Source organism: Trichomonas vaginalis, chromosome III (genome assembly GCF_026262505.1).
Source record: "Trichomonas vaginalis G3 chromosome III, whole genome shotgun sequence".
Classification (NCBI taxonomy): Eukaryota; Parabasalia; order Trichomonadida; family Trichomonadidae; genus Trichomonas; species Trichomonas vaginalis.
Genome location: NC_067205.1, coordinates 1,867,306 through 1,884,610, shown reverse-complemented (window position 1 = coordinate 1,884,610; position 17,305 = coordinate 1,867,306). Strand labels below are relative to the sequence as shown.

The 17,305-nt window shown below is 33.1% G+C and overlaps 8 protein-coding genes across 8 annotated transcripts, besides 3 other annotated features; 2 read left to right on the top strand and 6 right to left on the bottom strand.

The window, feature by feature from the left end:
- Positions 1–12,036: part of a mobile genetic element that runs on past the window's edge.
- On the bottom strand, positions 923–1,789 carry TVAGG3_0623300 (organellar and viral DNA polymerase type B; the record flags this gene model as incomplete). The annotated part of the gene is made up of 1 exon (XM_051240439.1): positions 923–1,789. One exon carries the CDS (start codon positions 1,787–1,789, stop codon positions 923–925), a length of 867 nt encoding a protein of 288 aa, XP_051087026.1.
- TVAGG3_0623290 (integrase core domain containing protein family) lies at positions 3,069–3,620 on the bottom strand (the record flags this gene model as incomplete). The annotated part of the gene is made up of 1 exon (XM_051240438.1): positions 3,069–3,620. One exon carries the CDS (start codon positions 3,618–3,620, stop codon positions 3,069–3,071), a length of 552 nt encoding a protein of 183 aa, XP_051087025.1.
- On the bottom strand, positions 4,172–4,582 carry TVAGG3_0623280 (ATP binding; the record flags this gene model as incomplete). The annotated part of the gene is made up of 1 exon (XM_051240437.1): positions 4,172–4,582. One exon carries the CDS (start codon positions 4,580–4,582, stop codon positions 4,172–4,174), a length of 411 nt encoding a protein of 136 aa, XP_051087024.1.
- Positions 5,731–6,532, bottom strand: TVAGG3_0623270 (organellar and viral DNA polymerase type B; the record flags this gene model as incomplete). The annotated part of the gene is made up of 1 exon (XM_051240436.1): positions 5,731–6,532. A coding segment is annotated over one exon (802 nt), but the record flags the coding sequence as incomplete, so codon positions are not given.
- Positions 7,813–8,025, top strand: TVAGG3_0623260 (uncharacterized protein; the record flags this gene model as incomplete). The annotated part of the gene is made up of 1 exon (XM_051240435.1): positions 7,813–8,025. One exon carries the CDS (start codon positions 7,813–7,815, stop codon positions 8,023–8,025), a length of 213 nt encoding a protein of 70 aa, XP_051087022.1.
- On the bottom strand, positions 10,272–10,466 carry TVAGG3_0623250 (uncharacterized protein; the record flags this gene model as incomplete). The annotated part of the gene is made up of 1 exon (XM_051240434.1): positions 10,272–10,466. One exon carries the CDS (start codon positions 10,464–10,466, stop codon positions 10,272–10,274), a length of 195 nt encoding a protein of 64 aa, XP_051087021.1.
- A 541-nt stretch (positions 12,037–12,577) lies between the features above and the next one.
- Positions 12,578–13,407: a mobile genetic element.
- A 26-nt stretch (positions 13,408–13,433) lies between these two features.
- On the top strand, positions 13,434–14,471 carry TVAGG3_0623220 (activation of GTPase protein; the record flags this gene model as incomplete). The annotated part of the gene is made up of 1 exon (XM_001308997.1): positions 13,434–14,471. One exon carries the CDS (start codon positions 13,434–13,436, stop codon positions 14,469–14,471), a length of 1,038 nt encoding a protein of 345 aa, XP_001308998.1.
- An 11-nt stretch (positions 14,472–14,482) lies between these two features.
- Positions 14,483–15,154, bottom strand: TVAGG3_0623210 (uncharacterized protein; the record flags this gene model as incomplete). The annotated part of the gene is made up of 1 exon (XM_001308996.1): positions 14,483–15,154. The coding sequence occupies one exon, from the start codon at positions 15,152–15,154 to the stop codon at positions 14,483–14,485; it is 672 nt and encodes a 223-aa protein (XP_001308997.1).
- Positions 15,155–17,169: 2,015 nt separating this feature from the next.
- Positions 17,170–17,243: a mobile genetic element.
- Positions 17,244–17,305: the final 62 nt, after the last annotated feature.

Below are 17,305 nucleotides of genomic sequence, written 5' to 3'. Positions count from 1 at the left end.
CTTCGTCAAATAATTTTATAGCTTTATCTATCTCATCTACTTCAAACGTTTCTTTACCTTTTATGGGAGCACCATACATTTTCTCAAACTTTTCAAGTAGTTCTGTTTCTGCGGCTCTCATATCATTAACGAACACAACCGTGACTCTATTGACTGTAGAGTCATATCTTTGAGTTATATTATATGTCCTTCCTATCTTATATCTTTTTGTGTTGAAGTCCTTCGGTTTCTGAACGATGTAAAGTAAGCCTTCACTGCAACGTTCCGTATCGAATGAACCATAAGTTATGAAGTTATATCCAACAACTGGGTCAATCCATAACAAAACTATTGGTATAAGACTTTTGTCGATGAGATATGCTGTAGTTCCATAGAATCTTACTGATATCATAAGCTCAGGATTTCTTGTCAAAATTTTCTGAGTTGAAGCATTTCTAACCCACTCGTGTGTTTTCTTTCCAGATGGAGATATAATGTCTGACAAAGAATATTTGTTGTATTTCTTTGAGTATCTTACGTTTAAATCACCTATTCTAACCAATTTGGTGTCATTGTCTATCTTTCTAACTGTTTCAAACTCAATGTTTGACATATGTCTTTACATACAAAATAAAAAAATAAATAAAAATAAAACTAACTTTATTTTTTCTATCTTAAGGAAATTCATGATTTTTGTTGCTGAATTCAATAAAAATATATTTTAGGGTAGATGGTTAGATCTAACCTCATTTCTACCCTCTTTTCTACCCCAGTTATTTTATAAACGTTTTACATGGTAAACGTTATTTTTGGAATTTTGTGAAAACTCAACGGTTTGACACGTGCCCTAAAAATTATTTTACTCAGAATTTTGTGCTGAATTCAATAAAAATATATTTTAGGGTAGATGGTTAGATCTAACCTCATTTCTACCCCAGTTATTTTATAAGCGTTTTACATGGTAAACGTTATGAATTCGTGAGACTCTAAACAGTTTTGTAGCCTCTATTTCTTCTTTTAGTACATCGAATGTTTTAACAATGCCGAAGGTTTCTTTATATTTCTTCTTGACATCAGATAATAGGAAATCGTCAGCAGTTGGATAGTTTTTGTTCAGAAATGCTAACATGTCCATTTTATCTTCTGCTGGTTTCTCTACTTCTTTCTTTAAGTCAGCATAGTCGTTTCTCATACGTTCTATCTCTTTGACGGAGTAGTTATATTTCCTCATTGCTGCTTTACATTTTGAACATTGCGGATTCATTTTTGCGTTATACATTGAAATAAAACCAGCTAAAACAACTAAAGCGTCAATTGCTCTCTTCATCTCAAACATAGCGGGTCTTATTTGTTTGTTCCATACTTTGCCTCTTCTATCTTTATCTCTTATTTCCCATACACATTCAGCAACTAACGAAACAAAGTTGTCGTAGGTCTTAAATTCTTCAGATTTATATATGTCAGAAACATTCTTATATACCATGTCGCAATCTTTGTCCATAACCTTATGGTTGCAATGAAATCCTAGAAACTCATAGTTTACCTTTCGTATGAACTTCTTTATTTCTACTGAGTCAGTTGCTTTGACTTCAATTTCGTCGAATTCAGGAATAGTGAGTTTTTGTTGTTGGATTTCAGGTAGTTTGGGTAAATGGTCGATGAGGTCCTGCATTTCATAAAGATACTGTTCATTTGTTTCATCTTTCGCACTACAGTCTAAATTACTTGTTAAAAGTTCTTGCTTTATCTTCTGGATTTCTGTTTCAAAAGTATATGAAGAAGGAATGAAGCTTTTCATCTCTACTAACATAGATGTTGGATTCATGACTAAAGAGTTTGGTGCTGTTGTTTGAATTGTTGTTGTGCCGGTTGTTGAAATCATATCTTTTATACAAAATAAAAAAATAAAAAAAATAAAACTAACTTTATTTTTTATTTCGGGAAAATTCATGAAAATTCAAGAGGGTAGAAATGAGGGTAGAAATGAGGTTAGAAATGAGGTTAGAAATGAGGTTAGATCTAACCATCTACCCTAAAATATATTTTTGGGTCCTTTACACTCATTACGAAGAAGTCTTGACAAAACATTTACGAAGAAGTCATGAAAATTCAAGAGGGTAGAAATGAGGGTAGAAATGAGGTTAGATCTAACCTCTTCACCTAAACATTATTTTTGGGTCCTTTACACTCATTACGAAGAAGTCTTGACAAAACATTTACGAAGAAGTCATGAAAATTCAAGAGGGTAGAAATGAGGGTAGAAATGAGGTTAGATCTAACCTCTTCACCTAAACATTATTTTTGGGTCCTTTACACTCATTACGAAGAAGTCTTGACAAAACATTTACGAAGAAGTCATGAAAATTCAAGAGGGTAGAAATGAGGGTAGAAATGAGGTTAGATCTAACCTCTTCACCTAAACATTATTTTTGGGTCCTTTACACTCATTACGAAGAAGTCTTGACAAAACATTTACGAAGAAGTCATGAAAATTCAAGAGGTGAAAAAAGAGGTGAAAAAACATTTACGAAGAAGTCTTGACAAAACATTTACGAAGAAGTCTTGACAAATTCAAGAGGGTAGAAATGAGGTTAGAAATGAGGTTAGATCTAACCATCTACCCGACATTCTCGTCAAATACAAAAAAATGACACTTTTTCATTAGATAACTGTTATTTTTTGACGAAGTGAAGATTGACACTTCGTCAAAAAAATCCCTGAAATCATGTCTTTACATACAAAAAAAATACAAAAAATGACACTTTTTCATTAGATAACTGTTATTTTTTGACGAAGTGAAGATTGACACTTCGTCAAAAAAATCCCTGAAATCATGTCTTTACATACAAAAAAATACAAAATAAATAAAATAAAACTAACTTTATTTTTTATTTCGGGAAAATTCATGAAAATTCAAGAGGGTAGAAATGAGGGTAGAAATGATGTTAGATCTAACCATCTACCCTAAACATTATTTTTGGTCATGGACTTCGTCCTCGCCGCTTTGCGTCTTTATGTTAAAATAAATGGTACCATTAATAATACATGACTGTTCTCATTCATGTCTGATTTACATCTAATGAAAAAGTTTAGAAGAATTTTCTTATTCTTTCTGGCATATTTTTGTCTTTCCAGTACTCCCGCTCTAATGGTCCCAGATGTGTTGGCTTTGACTCTCTCAAGTTCTTAGATGGTATAACATCTTCAACACCTCCTTCATATCTTACTTTATAAGTGTCATCGTTTATGTTATAGTCAAGTATTTCAATAACCACTCCTCGCTTTGCTTCGTCAATGGTTTCAGCAAGTTTGCCATTACTACTTTCGACTAATTTATGACGAGGGTAAAATGCAATGGAGTCGTCAGCAGCTTTTATAAGATATCCATTACCTTGCGTAGAGTCTACGATATAATAGTTTCTACTTAACCTTAAACGTTTCTTTGTCAACGGTTTGTCGTCAAGGACTACACGAACTTTTGTACCAGGAATGAGGGTAAATTGTGTTGAATTTCTGATATTTTGTGTTTGGCTTCGTTTCTTTTGTATATACTTTTCTTCTTGTTGTTGTGTCATTGAATTTGGTGTATGTCCTGTTGTAGAATGTGTTGAGGAATTATATACTTCGAGAAAATGTTTCATTGTTTCTTCGGTAAAGTCTCGCTCTTGGTTTAAATCTCTGAGAGTCCTTATGAAGCGGTTTATGATGCCGAGTATGTTATGGTTATGGTCTTCAGTAGTGTAGTGAGTTATGTTATGCTTAATGAGAAATTCTGTGATTTCATTGCTGAGGTATGCACTGTCTTGGTCTGATGTTAAAGTACTTGGGTTATGTTCTGCTACAAACTTTTGTAAAACTCTTAACACTTCACGAGTTCCTTTATTTCATTGGATATGCATATGCTTTACGAGTGTTAACATTAATGAAGATGAGGAATGGTTTATGTCCTCCTTTTCTGCTTTGAATGAGAGTGTCAAATTGGTATGCGTCAGGAGTGTTGGAGTAAATTGGTAAAAAGTAGTCGTAAGGGTTTATTTTTGTTTGATGTACAACATTTTTGTCAAAGAACCTTTTCACTTCAGCTCTGTTAGTAAATCCCCAACTCTTTGCAGCTTCATTGAACTTCTTAAATGACCTCCATGGATGTTGTTCGAATACTTCTTTCAAGCTCATTTATGTAAAGTTAAAGATTTTAACCAACTCGTATCCAAGCGTGCATTGTTATATAAGGAGGCATATAATCTTTTCCATTACCTGCTGGGTCTGTAATACCAGCTACAACATGTGTATGATTTCCTGCAGTTCCACAGAAAATACCTGTGCTAACATCTTTGGGGTCATCTGAGATATCATATCTGTTCATTCCCTGTCTATTCGAACCCGCTGCAAGATTTATATAACCTCTTTTTGTTATTGAATGTGAATGGTTTCCTTCCACAGATGTTCTTCCACTGAACCTATGCATATGTGAAGGAAGGTTTTCAATACCTATTTTCTTTGAACCTCCCATCTTCATTGACTGCGTATTAGTGTAGAATGGAAAACTGTCAACTATTTCATACCATCTACCACCAAATAAAGTGTTTGGATTTATTGGATTCATAGACGTATAAACAGCTCCTATAGGATATATTAAATCATATATGCTCATAACTCTATAAACATATTCTAAAGAACTTATGTCATTAAATACCATTTGGAATGTATCTCCCGGATGAAATGTTGCATTTGTTCCACTTTTATAATGTAATGTTAGTTCAATAGAATTATCCAAGAAAAATTCAAAAGTATCTGGTTGAAGACCTCTAACAAATTCAAATGGAGTTGCTGGTTCACCATTTATAATTTCTGTTGTAAATGTCATTGTATCTGGTTTCGAAAATTTCTTTGTTAGTTCTGCATCCACATAAGTTTTATCTGCTTTCTTATCTAACATTGCTGGTAGTTCATGTGCTTCAAAGTTTCTGGCATGACTTCGATATTCCTGCAACTCTTATCTAAATTGTTAAGAGTATCTTTTACGCTTGTACTCGGATTCTCTAAAGGTGCACTTGAACCAAGGTCAAAGTTCAATATTATGTCGTCTGCTCTAACAGTAGTGAAGGATTTATGTGTATGGTTTTGTCGCTTTACTGTCTAATGTAGCTTGAAGTTCATTTATATCGGAGATATTGTGTTTATGAGATTTCAAAACTTTGTTCATTGCTTCGAGTTCATCTTTGTCAGCTTTACTTTTAATAGCATCTTCAAAAGTTATTTTTGACTTAACTCTCAAAGTAAATCTTGGTTCAACTAATACACCGTTAACATTGAAAGTAGAGGCATAAATTTCACCGGTATAACCAAATGCTTCTGGTGCTTTAGCTACATCATACTGTACAGTACAGCTTATGTCATAACCTTTAGCACGAATGTATTTATATCTTCTTTCATTAACATTTTTTGTCTTCGCTTCATCACTTCGTGTTAAATATCCATGATAGTCCGTTATAATCTGTTCATCTGAACTTATATAATGAACATGGTTCTTGTCCGCTTTACTATTTAATGTAGCTTGAAGTTCATTTATATCGGAGATATTGTGTTTATGAGATTTCAAAACTTTGTTCATTGCGTCAAGTTCATTTTTGTCCGCTTTACTATTTAATGTAGCTTGAAGTTCATTTATATCGGAGATATTGTGTTTATGTTCTTTATCTGCTTTTTCGGCTAATTTCTCTTCTATCTCATTTATTTCAAGTTCATGCCTACCACCACCTCCCGAAGAAGTATTTTTCTTCAGCTCTTGAAGAACGTCCACTTCGCCATCTTTGGTGTCAATAATGAGACTTTGAGTTAAAACCTTTCCTGTCTTAATGGATGTTTGTAAAACTTCTTCTTCACCGTGTTCGGGGTCATGGTCGTCATCATATCTTGTGAAATCAGAGATGTTGTCATACATTAAGCATATCTGTCTCAAAAGTTCTGCTATTTGAAACTGGAACGAAAGATATACAGAACTTTCATCATCTCCTAAAGTCAAGTCTGCTTTCTTAAGTATTTCTTGAATGTATGCAATGAGAACAGAGTACCTTGGAAAATATTCGAACAATATTTCATTAGCTGTTGGTTTTGGTGGTTCTTCTGGAGTTTCTGTTGTTTCAGTTCCTTCTGTAGGTTCTGTTGGAGTTTCTGCATCTCTTGACTTCAATGCTCTTGCTCTCAAAGACCTAAATGTTAGAGCACCAGGTTTTACAAAGGACTTTATAAATGCTTTAATAGTTCCTGGTAAGTTATTGTTAGCATTAAGTAAGTTCCTTATGCTTCCATCATGTACGTCCATAGCACTATGTAAAAAATCTATACTTTTCTTGTAGTCAGCAATAGACTGACTGTGATTTTTTAAAGATTTGTCAATACCTTTAAGCCAATCTTCATGCATGTCTGATACTGAGCCAAGAATATCATTTGCTTCCTTTAGTGTATTTTGTGCTTCTCGTAAAGTATCCAATCCCGTACGTGCATTGTTTGCTATACGTCTTACAGTATCTATTTGACTCCTTGTTTCTTGCATCCAACCAGATAAAGTTTTAATAGTATCCGAACCATTTGAAATGAAGTTCAAAGCATTTTTAACGTCATTTAAAACTTCTTCACCAAGTACTGCCCATATCTTTCCGATTTGGTATTGAAGAACTCCATATGAAGCAGCTGTTAAACCAGTATTTATAAGGTCCATATCCATGATTTAGCAGTTTTTCCATCCTTTCCATCCTTTCCATCCAAACCGTTTTCGCCTTGAGGTCCTTGTATTCCTTGTATTCCTTGTATTCCTTGTGGTCCTTGAGGTCCGGTGTCACCCTTCTCTCCTTTCAGTTCATCTTTATGTTCGTTATAATATTCTAATGTCATAAGGTGTACATCATTACTGCTACCAGCAACGCCAAGAATTTGTTTCTCATTCATGACTAAATTCTTTAAGCATTTAATGTTGTCGTCAAATCGAAAGCTCTTTAACAATTCAATGAGAACATTTAATACTTTCACTAATGAGGCATCTACTGTAGAATTTATATATTGCACCGTTCCATCATTTATGATGGAACCTTGCTTGTTGTAATGAATGGGTCATAAGTGTTAAAAGTATCGAAATCAATGACTTTTTTAGTTTTTCCATCGTCAATGACTAAATCATTGCCTTCAATGGTTAAAGTTGAGTTTTCGTTTACTAGTTCATGTGCTCTTCTTGCTTCATTTGTTTCATACGCATATGCAGCAATAGTCATATTTTAATGAGAATAAAATGTTGTTCTATTTGCAAAGTACAGACCCAAACGAATACGGGACAGTAAAGCTACAAACAAACTTAGGTCTTCAGAATGAAGCACTTGCTTTCAGAGTTGTTGACTTCAATACTATCGCAACTTTTGTCATAACAGATGAAACAGATTTCATAGAGATTGAAATAGATGACAAAAGAAGTTTTATAACATTTCCTAACAGAGCAGAGTATAGAATAGATAAAATTGCTGGAGTCATAGATACTCTCATAAATGAAGAAACTATTGACAACATAGATGTCGAACTCTCTTCTGAGGGAACATTGAAGTTCAGTAGCAAGAAAGAGTTCAAGATACCAAGAATGAGTCATAGAGTTCAACTTCTTTTGGAGCATACCATATGACATTTCCTTTGAAAAGTGTTGACAAAACGATTGAGATGAAATCTGTTCCATACGTATGTTATGGCAATTGTTTGTACATTGAGTCAAAAATAGCTAATGTCACAGGTATTTCAGGAGTTAATAGTAAAGGTTCAGTAGAATATAAGTCTTTCTGTTATGCAGTAAATTCAATGTTCATTCCAAACGTTCCTGTCATAGCAACTCATTTAGGTAAATGGGTTCGCATTAGTCCTCATAATTTGAAAGACATGCAATTCAGACTTGTTGACTTTCAAGGAGAGCCTGTAGAACTGAAGGCACCAGTGCGAATGACTGTTGAAGTTGACTTTTTAGAAAATATTAAATGCAACAGCTTACAAGAGAACTCAGAGCTAAAAATATAAAGTATGAATGTTATGTATTAGGTCATGAACTTTGGTTGTTGCTGTTTGATGAAACAAATGAGTTAGTTATGTCAGTCAAGAGAACAGAAAAATATTGTGTTAGTGAAAACTGCACCAAGTCAATAAGATTAGGTTTGCATTATGAAGATGAGTTCGATACTGTTGAAGAAGTTTTGGATAGATATTACAAATTGCTTTAATTTACTAAAACATATTTCAAGCAAAGTTTATATTCTGTTGAAAGTTTTGTATACTCGTTCGAATATTTATACTTAAACTCAACTCCTGTAGTTCCTGGTGTTTCAATGATGCGGATGTTACCTATTTTCATGAATGGTGGCGTTTGACCACAGCATTCGATTTCAGGGTCGAGATAGTCAATGACACATTGTTTTCCCTGTTATTCGTGATATAACATTTTCAAGGTCCTCCTTTGTTAGAATTATTTGGTTCTTGCTTATAAGATTTGTCAAAAGCTTCTTATCGTCTTTGAGTAAAATTGTTTGGTATAACTGAAGAAGGTAATGGTCTACGTTATCTGAAGGATTTGTTTGAACATTTGTGTAAGGGTTGTCGTTGGCTTCTCTTGAAAGAATTTGGTCCAGTGGTGGATACTCTAACTTAACATCTGATGTAGCGTTAGCGTTTGAAGCTGAGTTTAAATTCACCGACTTAAGTTCTGGTTCTTTTTCTTTCAAACACTCCGAACTATAGTTCTTTATGACAATATTGTTTGTCGTTCGTGAGTCAACATTTGATGTTGGTTCAATTGGAACATTAACGGCACCAGCTAAGATGGATTTGCTTCTCATTTCATATAGAATAAAAACCTTTTATATGTATGAAATGAACAATATACTCGACAAGGGTTTGAATGTAAAGCTAACGAATGAAAATATTGTTGAATTCACTGAGACAGGTGCTGTGTATAAAGATGTAGAACTACTGAACAAAAGAGCAAGGGAAGAAGCAGGAACATGAACAAAGGGTGGAAGCCTATAAAAATTTATGTCAATGATGGCTCAGGAGGTTCAAACATAAAGTATGCAGAAAGTTATAGAGTTTATGCTCTCAAAGGTGAAAAGCCTTCATTTAAGAACAGCTATTCTAACGCATATCCTCAAAAGCTAACGGATGGGGAAGTGGATGATATGAATGACAGCAAAAATATTAACAGAAATGGCGACAGAGATGCATGGAATTTGTTTACCATCAGTCAATTGAAGGTTAAATTTAAAACAATGTTGGTCGTTCCCATGGAATATTTTTGACTTTAATGGTATTAGTCATGATATGAATCTCAAGGTATGAACGAGGAGAGATGAGAGACTTATATGCTTCCCAAATTTCTTCAAAAGGTAATGTTATACCTGACTGTTTCCAAATGAGTTCAATATCATAGCGTGAGAAACCTTGAAAGATAACGAAGTCAGTTATGAGACGTTTTATGTTTAAAGCAAAAACGCCATGTTTGCATAAGTATTGCTACAGTTAAATGGTAATGTCTGACTTTAGTTATGATGTTAGCTAATGGTGAGTCAGGCTTTGACACTAAACCTTTTCCGGCGAAGTCGTCACAAACGAGCAGAGTGTTTGAAGGATACTTTTTGAAGGGGTATTTTGAAAGTTTTGACAGAATGTAGTTTGTCAGTCGTTTCATATCGTAAACTCCTGAGTACTGACGTAAGTGGTGTTTGTCAATAATTCTTTCCATCTCTCTGAAGTCTTTTGCATTCCTGACTGTATAAATTCAACGATGGCATAATATTTCCTCTTACGTCGAATGTAACGTTGAAGAAATTCAATGAGTTCACTGTCTGGAACTTTAACGACAGAGGCTTGAACTTTTGACATAAATGTTTTCGCTGTTGAGTCCATAGAGTCTGAAGTTGCTGATATAATGATTTGGTCATAGTAAGAGTCGTTTCCTAAACGCTCTGTTATGAGTATATGACGAATGAGGTTAAATGTCTTACCTGAACCCATCTTTCCACAATAGAAATAAACACATTTGAACAGAACTCATAGTCCTTACTGAAAGGAAGAATGAGAGAAGAGTTAAGTTTGTCTGTAGTTTCATTCATGTCTTCATCTACGTCATGTATTAAATGCTTCATTTTATCTCCATTAAAAATGCAAGTCAGAAATATTCAGAACATAGCACCGAGTCTAACTGACAAGAGTATAAAGATATACTATGAACACGTTATGATGAAACCTACCAAAATTCAAGAAAGTCAGTATACTTATGAATATCCAAGACACTGGGTAGAGTATGTAGGAGGTGAGAAAGCTATTGAAATCAGACAGGTTCGAAGTATTCCAGCAGGAAGAACAATATTATTGAAGAACTTTAATGTTTTGAGATATAATGATGAAACAAAGAAGCAAGATAGTTTCCCTGTTGCTGTGTATGTGAACTTAGATACAGGAGATGACATGAAAGTTTTTAACACAAAGCTTCAAATGGTAGTGAGAGAACAACTGACTGCGGAAGGACATCCATTACCTTCAGAAGTTACCATAGCATATAATTTTGAAACAAACTCAATAGATTTTAAAGTCGTCTCTGCAAAGAAGTCAGGTTTTACATTTAATGAAGCAGATGTATATTCGAATGAAAACTTCAAAGCTATTGCATGGTTAGATAATGACGATTGCTTTAAGAAAATCTTTAAATTCAGTGACTCAAAGATGTCAATAGATGACCTTCGTGGAATGTTACCATCGACGTTTACAGTTGAAGGTTCAGCAGGATTGCTTACAAGATTGTCAATTGGTGGTTTTGGTCTCGTGAGAACATTGTTATAAAATCCAGTATAAGTGAATTTGCTGAAGAATCTATATTATGTCTTTCAAACTACATGTATTCGCCACCGAAGCATTATAGTATAACAAACTTTGTCAGTAAGTTTAACATAAGACTTGTCGAACCTTCTTCAATGAAAGATGTTGTGCTACCTAAAGATGGAAAGGATGGACTCATTATTGAGATGATTTTAATAGCATATTAAATGAGCTTGTTCTTAAAGGTCATTCATGATGAAATAACTGTTGTAGAAGATGTTAGCAATTGTTCAGACATTTTGAAGCGTATAGATGATATAAGAAAGAAGTTAGATAGACCGCAAAGTGGTGAGGGCGAAGCCCGTGAGAACGCTTATGTTTCATTGACTTTCTCCAGTAACGAGAACTTTTATGAGATAATATTGAAGAGAGATGATTTTAATATGGTGTAAATGGTAGATTGGGCAGCTTTAGGCGCAATGGGAACAAAAGCATTAGCATTTGGAGCAAAAGCACTTGGAGCTTATGACGCAGTAAATAAAATGAGTGGAGGAAGGGTTTCGAAGACATTAGATGCAAATAAAGGGAAGATTGGAGGCTGGGTTGCAAAGAAGTTAAGATTAAATAAAATAGGGCTCATAAATAAAGCATCCAATTTGGTTGCGACTGAGTCAGAAAATGCTTTAGGAAAGGACGATGAGTTTGCAAAACACGCAAAAGACTTTAATGACCAGATGAAAGGTGAAACAATGCATTTAAATAGAGTCGATGGAACTAAAGAAAATGTTTCTTCTCCACCAGTAGTTCTTCCGTATGGTCCCTATGGAATGTATGGAAACCCTTACGAAAGACCATTTGACCCATTGACTGGTGGAAGTAACTGGTATCATTACGGACGAAGAAGAAAGACAGTTAAGCTGGAGACAGACGTGAAGAAAGCAACTAAAAAGAAACCAAGGAAGAGAGTTATAAAGCAATGAATTCAACAGGTTAGAAATCGGGTTAGAAAAGAGGTTAGATCTAACCACTTCACCTAAATTTATTTTTGTGCTATGTTTTCATACGTGTGAGGGTGGTGATATCATTAATTTTTAAGTTTATTTTTTATTTTATTTTATTTTTATTTGGATGTAAATGACAGAACAAAAGCAACTCATACAAATCGAAAAATATAACAAACATACATTTAAACATTTATTCTTCCTTCCTGAGCATAACATGTTCTTTCAAATACATCCGAGACCAGTTGACTTTTCATTGACTGTGTATAAAGATAGAAATAGTTATATCATTAAACCATATGATGACGAATAAGTTATGTAAATTGTACGTTAAGAAGTTAGAGAAAGTTTATGGCTTCAAGTATGACTACAATAGGGTTAACACTGATGATGAAGATATTGAGGAAAATTTATGAGAACATTAGTGAAGTCGTTAGTGAGAACGTTTATTTTTTACATTAGTGAGTTCGTTAGTGAAGTGAAGTGGGTGGCTTTGTAAATATTTAAGGTTATGTTGAGTAAGGTGGAACGCAGTGCCGCCGTACCCAACATAACCATACTAACTATATATATTTATATGATTTGATTTAAAAAAAATAAATAAATTAATAAATCATTTACTCAAATATATCAAAAGTTTTATTTTTATATATAAAGATAACTACTTTTAAAAAAAACCTTATATATTTTTGCCATGTAAACTATTTTTGCCATGTAAACTTGTCACTTTTGTCAAAAGTGAAGTGAACTGAATTTTCATGCACAACATTTTTCGGGAAAAAAATATTTTCAGAAGAGCCTTAACGGCTAAGTTTTATGTTTAATGTTGAGTATCAAAAAGAATGGGCATCTGATATAGCCATCATATATCCCAGAAGCAAATAAAAATTCTGACTTTTTAAGCATAAAAAATGAAATTTTATTTTTTGCAAAAAACAGGCCACCCGGATGTACGTTTATTTGAGAGGAGGAGGATTAAATGTTTGAAAGCACTAAAATTTGTAAATATGCTAGTTATATAATAATATGCATTATTTTAAAAAATAAAAATTAAAGCACGTTAAAATCTTTTTTGATGAATTTTAACAAAAGCTACTCAGGATAATGCAAGATATGAGTAGTTAAACATAAATTTCAAATCAGATTTTACTTATAATAAATATTTTAAATTTCCGAAAATTAAGTTCAGATCGACTCTATACGTAGTAAATACTAAATAAGGTGCCAAAAACCTATTAAACAGTATCAAAACTATCAAGATTGTAATGTTTTTGAAGAAAAATTTATAGAATTATGGACTTCAAACAGATATTATGTAAATAAAAATAATATAATGAATTTATTTATTCGTATAATAGCAGTAATAAGTCGATTATTCACTTCTACTTCTGAGATTTGAATTTAATTTCGACAGAAAAAGAGATTCAAGAGGAAAATACTAGGGGATACAAACAGCCACCATGACAGGATTATTATGGAGCCAAGTTGTATTTTTTGATATTTTTAGAGTTTTCCTACCTATTTAGGTACCAAGTTATTGCTTAAAAATTAAGGTTCTAAATTCTGAAGTTTACATGATCCTCCCGGGCGCACCCTGAAAAATCTATCAATTTCTAATTCATGATCGATCATCAATATGATGAATTTGGATTTGTTAGACTATATGATGATGAACACAACATGATATATTATGAGAAAGTTAAGAAACAAATAGCTCAAAACGACAAAGTTTGGTTTAAATACACAGAAACTCAAGGAGGTTCATCTCATTTTAAGTTAGACGACAAGAAATTTAAGAAACAAATACGAAAAGGCATTCCAATGGAAGTTCGTCCTCTAATTTGGGCAAAAATTACTAAACTTTACGAGATAATGGACGCCAGAGCTAATATATGGGATGAAGCTCCATCGAAATTCAATACAATACACGAAGACGTCAAAAGGACCATTGATGTTGATATTCCTCGAACGTTTCCAAGAAATAAAGCTTTTTCATCAGAATATCTCAAAAAAATTCTTTACGTATTTGCAGTTGCCCATCCTGAGATCGGTTACTGCCAATCTCTTAACTTTGTTGCCGCAATTTGTTTATTTGTTATGAAGAGCGATATACAAGCTTTTTATTTACTCCTGATAATTGTCGAGAACTACCTTCCTAAAGGCTACTTCACACCCGACATGAAAGACTACCAAACTGACATTTGCATGTTACAAATTTTAATAAACGAGAGACAGCCAGAAGTAGCGGCCATAGCGAAAGCCGCCAACTACCAGTGGGCCCAGTGCACTAGCAACTGGATCCTTACCCTGTTCTCCAACACCCTTCCCGTTTCTACAGTGATGCGAATCTGGGATTCCTTCTTCCTCGAGGGACAAAAGGTGATTTTCAGGGTAGCGCTGGCCATCCTAAAGATAAACAACGACCTGCTTAAGGCAGCAAAGCCGAGTGACTTCACAAAAGTTCTAAAAACCGTTCAAGGCTCAATTGTCGACCAGGAGCAGCTAATGACGACAGCGTTTGGGCTGAAGGCGTTCTCCAGGGCGCACTTGAAGGCCCTGAGGGAGAAAGCTGTTGAATTGGTCGAAAAAAGTGGTCCGACAGTTGATGGACAGCCAATTTCGGCTTTCCACTCCTTTTTGGGGAGAATGAATATATAAATAAAGTGTTTCTATAGTTGATCTAATGATGGACAGTCTGTATCGATCTGAACTTTGACATTTGATTCATCATCTTTTTCTTCGTCTATGTTAACGAATACTTCGCTCGCAACGTAGTAGTCTGGATTGTATGAGTTGATGTCTTTGTAGATTTTGGTTAATTCTGTTATGAATTCATGCTCAAATTGAGAAAATTTAAAAATTGCTTTGGTTTCTTCGATTTTCATGCGAGACGAAAGCTTTTTTGTAGCTTCAATAAATACGGATATCTTTTCTGTATATATCTGATAGTGCTTTTCAACATTTTCACGTAAATTATTTAAAATATATTCGTCGCTGTTTTTGTTAAAATGGATATCGAACTCGTCAGAGAACTTCTTGTACATAGAATAGTTCGTTTTGATGGCATTTCTTACGTTATACAGTTCACTCCCGTCAATATGGATTTTGGTAAAAGGAGTTCTCAGCTCAACTGGTATTTTTTGGGCAGCATAGAGATTGCATAAATCACTTATTTTGTCGGTGCATACTTTGAATGCATTTACATCTTTTAACAAGTCAGAAGAATCAACTTTGTAAGCTACAGTGTATAAATCTGCAATTTTACTTAAAGATTGCGATGCCTTTAGTATACGTTTCGAAAGTCTAGTGAGTGAATTATTAACATCATTTGTGTGCTTCATAATAAATTGAAATTGTTTATTACTTTCATTAAATTCTGGTGAAATGTCGATAGTTTCTATTCCAGTATCATCTTTAATGACATCTAATCCAGTTAATATGTTTGCTTTGGCAGTAGACCAAAAGTAAGACGCATTTTTGAAGAAATTCTCCATTTTTTTGAGTTCTCAATATAAAACAAACTTTGACATTTGTAAAGTTAAAAATCGAACAAATTGGATGGAATTAGCAAAGGTATTTATATGCGTCCAATCTCCCTATGTATTTTATCAAAAAAGCCTTCAATTGGACCCTGCAACAGAACATAACCATCTATACTTTCTCAATGCATATTGATTCGGATGAACCCTCTTCAGGCTGATTATATTTTTCAATTTCAGTAAATGTCATTAAAAACCATTCACAGTAATAGGATAGCTTCTAAAATGATTAAAACCATGAATTACGTTTACAGAAGCATATATTAAAAAATGAAATTTCGATTAGATAGTAACTAGCCAAAATTTTTGTTATATAATCAGATGTATAAATTACATTCAAATGGTAAATACACATTAGAAATATACAGTAATTCGGCTTATATAATAATAAATTGCGATATTAAAATGCTTTCATGAAGATTTTAGAAGCAATTTATCTTTTCCTTACTAGGTAATATTCATTCACCAATCAATTACTCTGATTTCATGAAATTTATTTATTATTGAAATTTGAAATCTTATCACAATGTTATTGTTTGATATCACAAACAATAACCATTATGAAGTGTTTACGGATACACTTAGATACGATTATTATATTTACTTGTTATTAGTGAAATAAAAACGATATTTATTTACTTGAAAAAATATAGAAATTCCTAATGAACATATCATTTTTATCATAATATCCGGGATGTAGTTTGCTTTGTATTGAAGAATAAAAATATTTACTATGGGAATCGAAAATTATTGTTTTTTTTTGCACTTGGAAAAGATTCATATTCAAAATTTGGACAATAATACTTCATCTTGGTTTTCAAAAAAAAATCAAAATCCTTTTTTCCATGTGAAAAATCAAATATTTTATTTAGATTTTTCTTTTTTCGAATTTTTTTTAGAATTTTCATATGTGAAATAGAACAGAATGAGTACCACAATTTTATTTTTTATCATATGATATGATGAATATAACGGTCAATTTTAAAATATATTTTCAATTACAAATATCAATCCAAATAGTATGCAATTTTGAAACAAATGTATTAGATTATGAATAAACGTAAGATAAATCAGTAAAACATTCTGATAAAAAGTGTATCAATCAAGTTTTAAGTCTAATATATTCAATTTATATGATTAAAAACGTAATTCTAAGATTGTATCGAACATATGAGATTTTTGATCTGCTTGTTATAACAAGATCATGATATCATAAGCTTTAATTTTATATTAATATTGTAAATTGTATCAATTCTATTGAATTATTTTGATATATGATTCATTTTATGATATAAAACTGATTTACTTCTTGTATTGAATCCTGCAATATCAATATTTATGCGATTTCTGAAGATAATTCGTGAGTAAATATAACTCTAGATCATAATAGCTAATTTTCTTCAAACTCAGCATTTTACACATATATGCTATGTGTAGCTTCTATCCAGAGTTTCAGGCCAAAATTTTTGTTGGAAGGAAGTAATTGTAACTTTGAATTAACCTCGACTTTCAACTTGTAAAGATGCTTCACAGCCTTTGATTTTGCCAATCATAGTGCTGCGCTATCAATTTCAGAAAGTGATTTGGTAGGCAAATCTCCAATTAGTGTTGCATGATAGTTCTGCAAGTCAGAAATAAGATATTTGTGGAGCTTAGTCGCTAGGATATAGTAGTTTAGCTGCATAAGTATCGTGCTTCTTTATATATTAGTTATAGCCCTCACACGTTACGCTACTATTCTGATGGGGCAGTGCTCCTTACGAAGCCTCTCAATGAATAAGAGACTTCGTAAAAATTTTGCTTTAATGTTTCAGTAATTAATCGAATAGGACAAAGTTTTTCCGAAGTCCCTCAATTGATGAGTAGTCTCGGAAGAACTCTGCCCTAATGTGGTGCACTAATAGTCTGACCATTTGTGTGTCAGAGAATTTAACTTTACTCGAATAGAGAAAT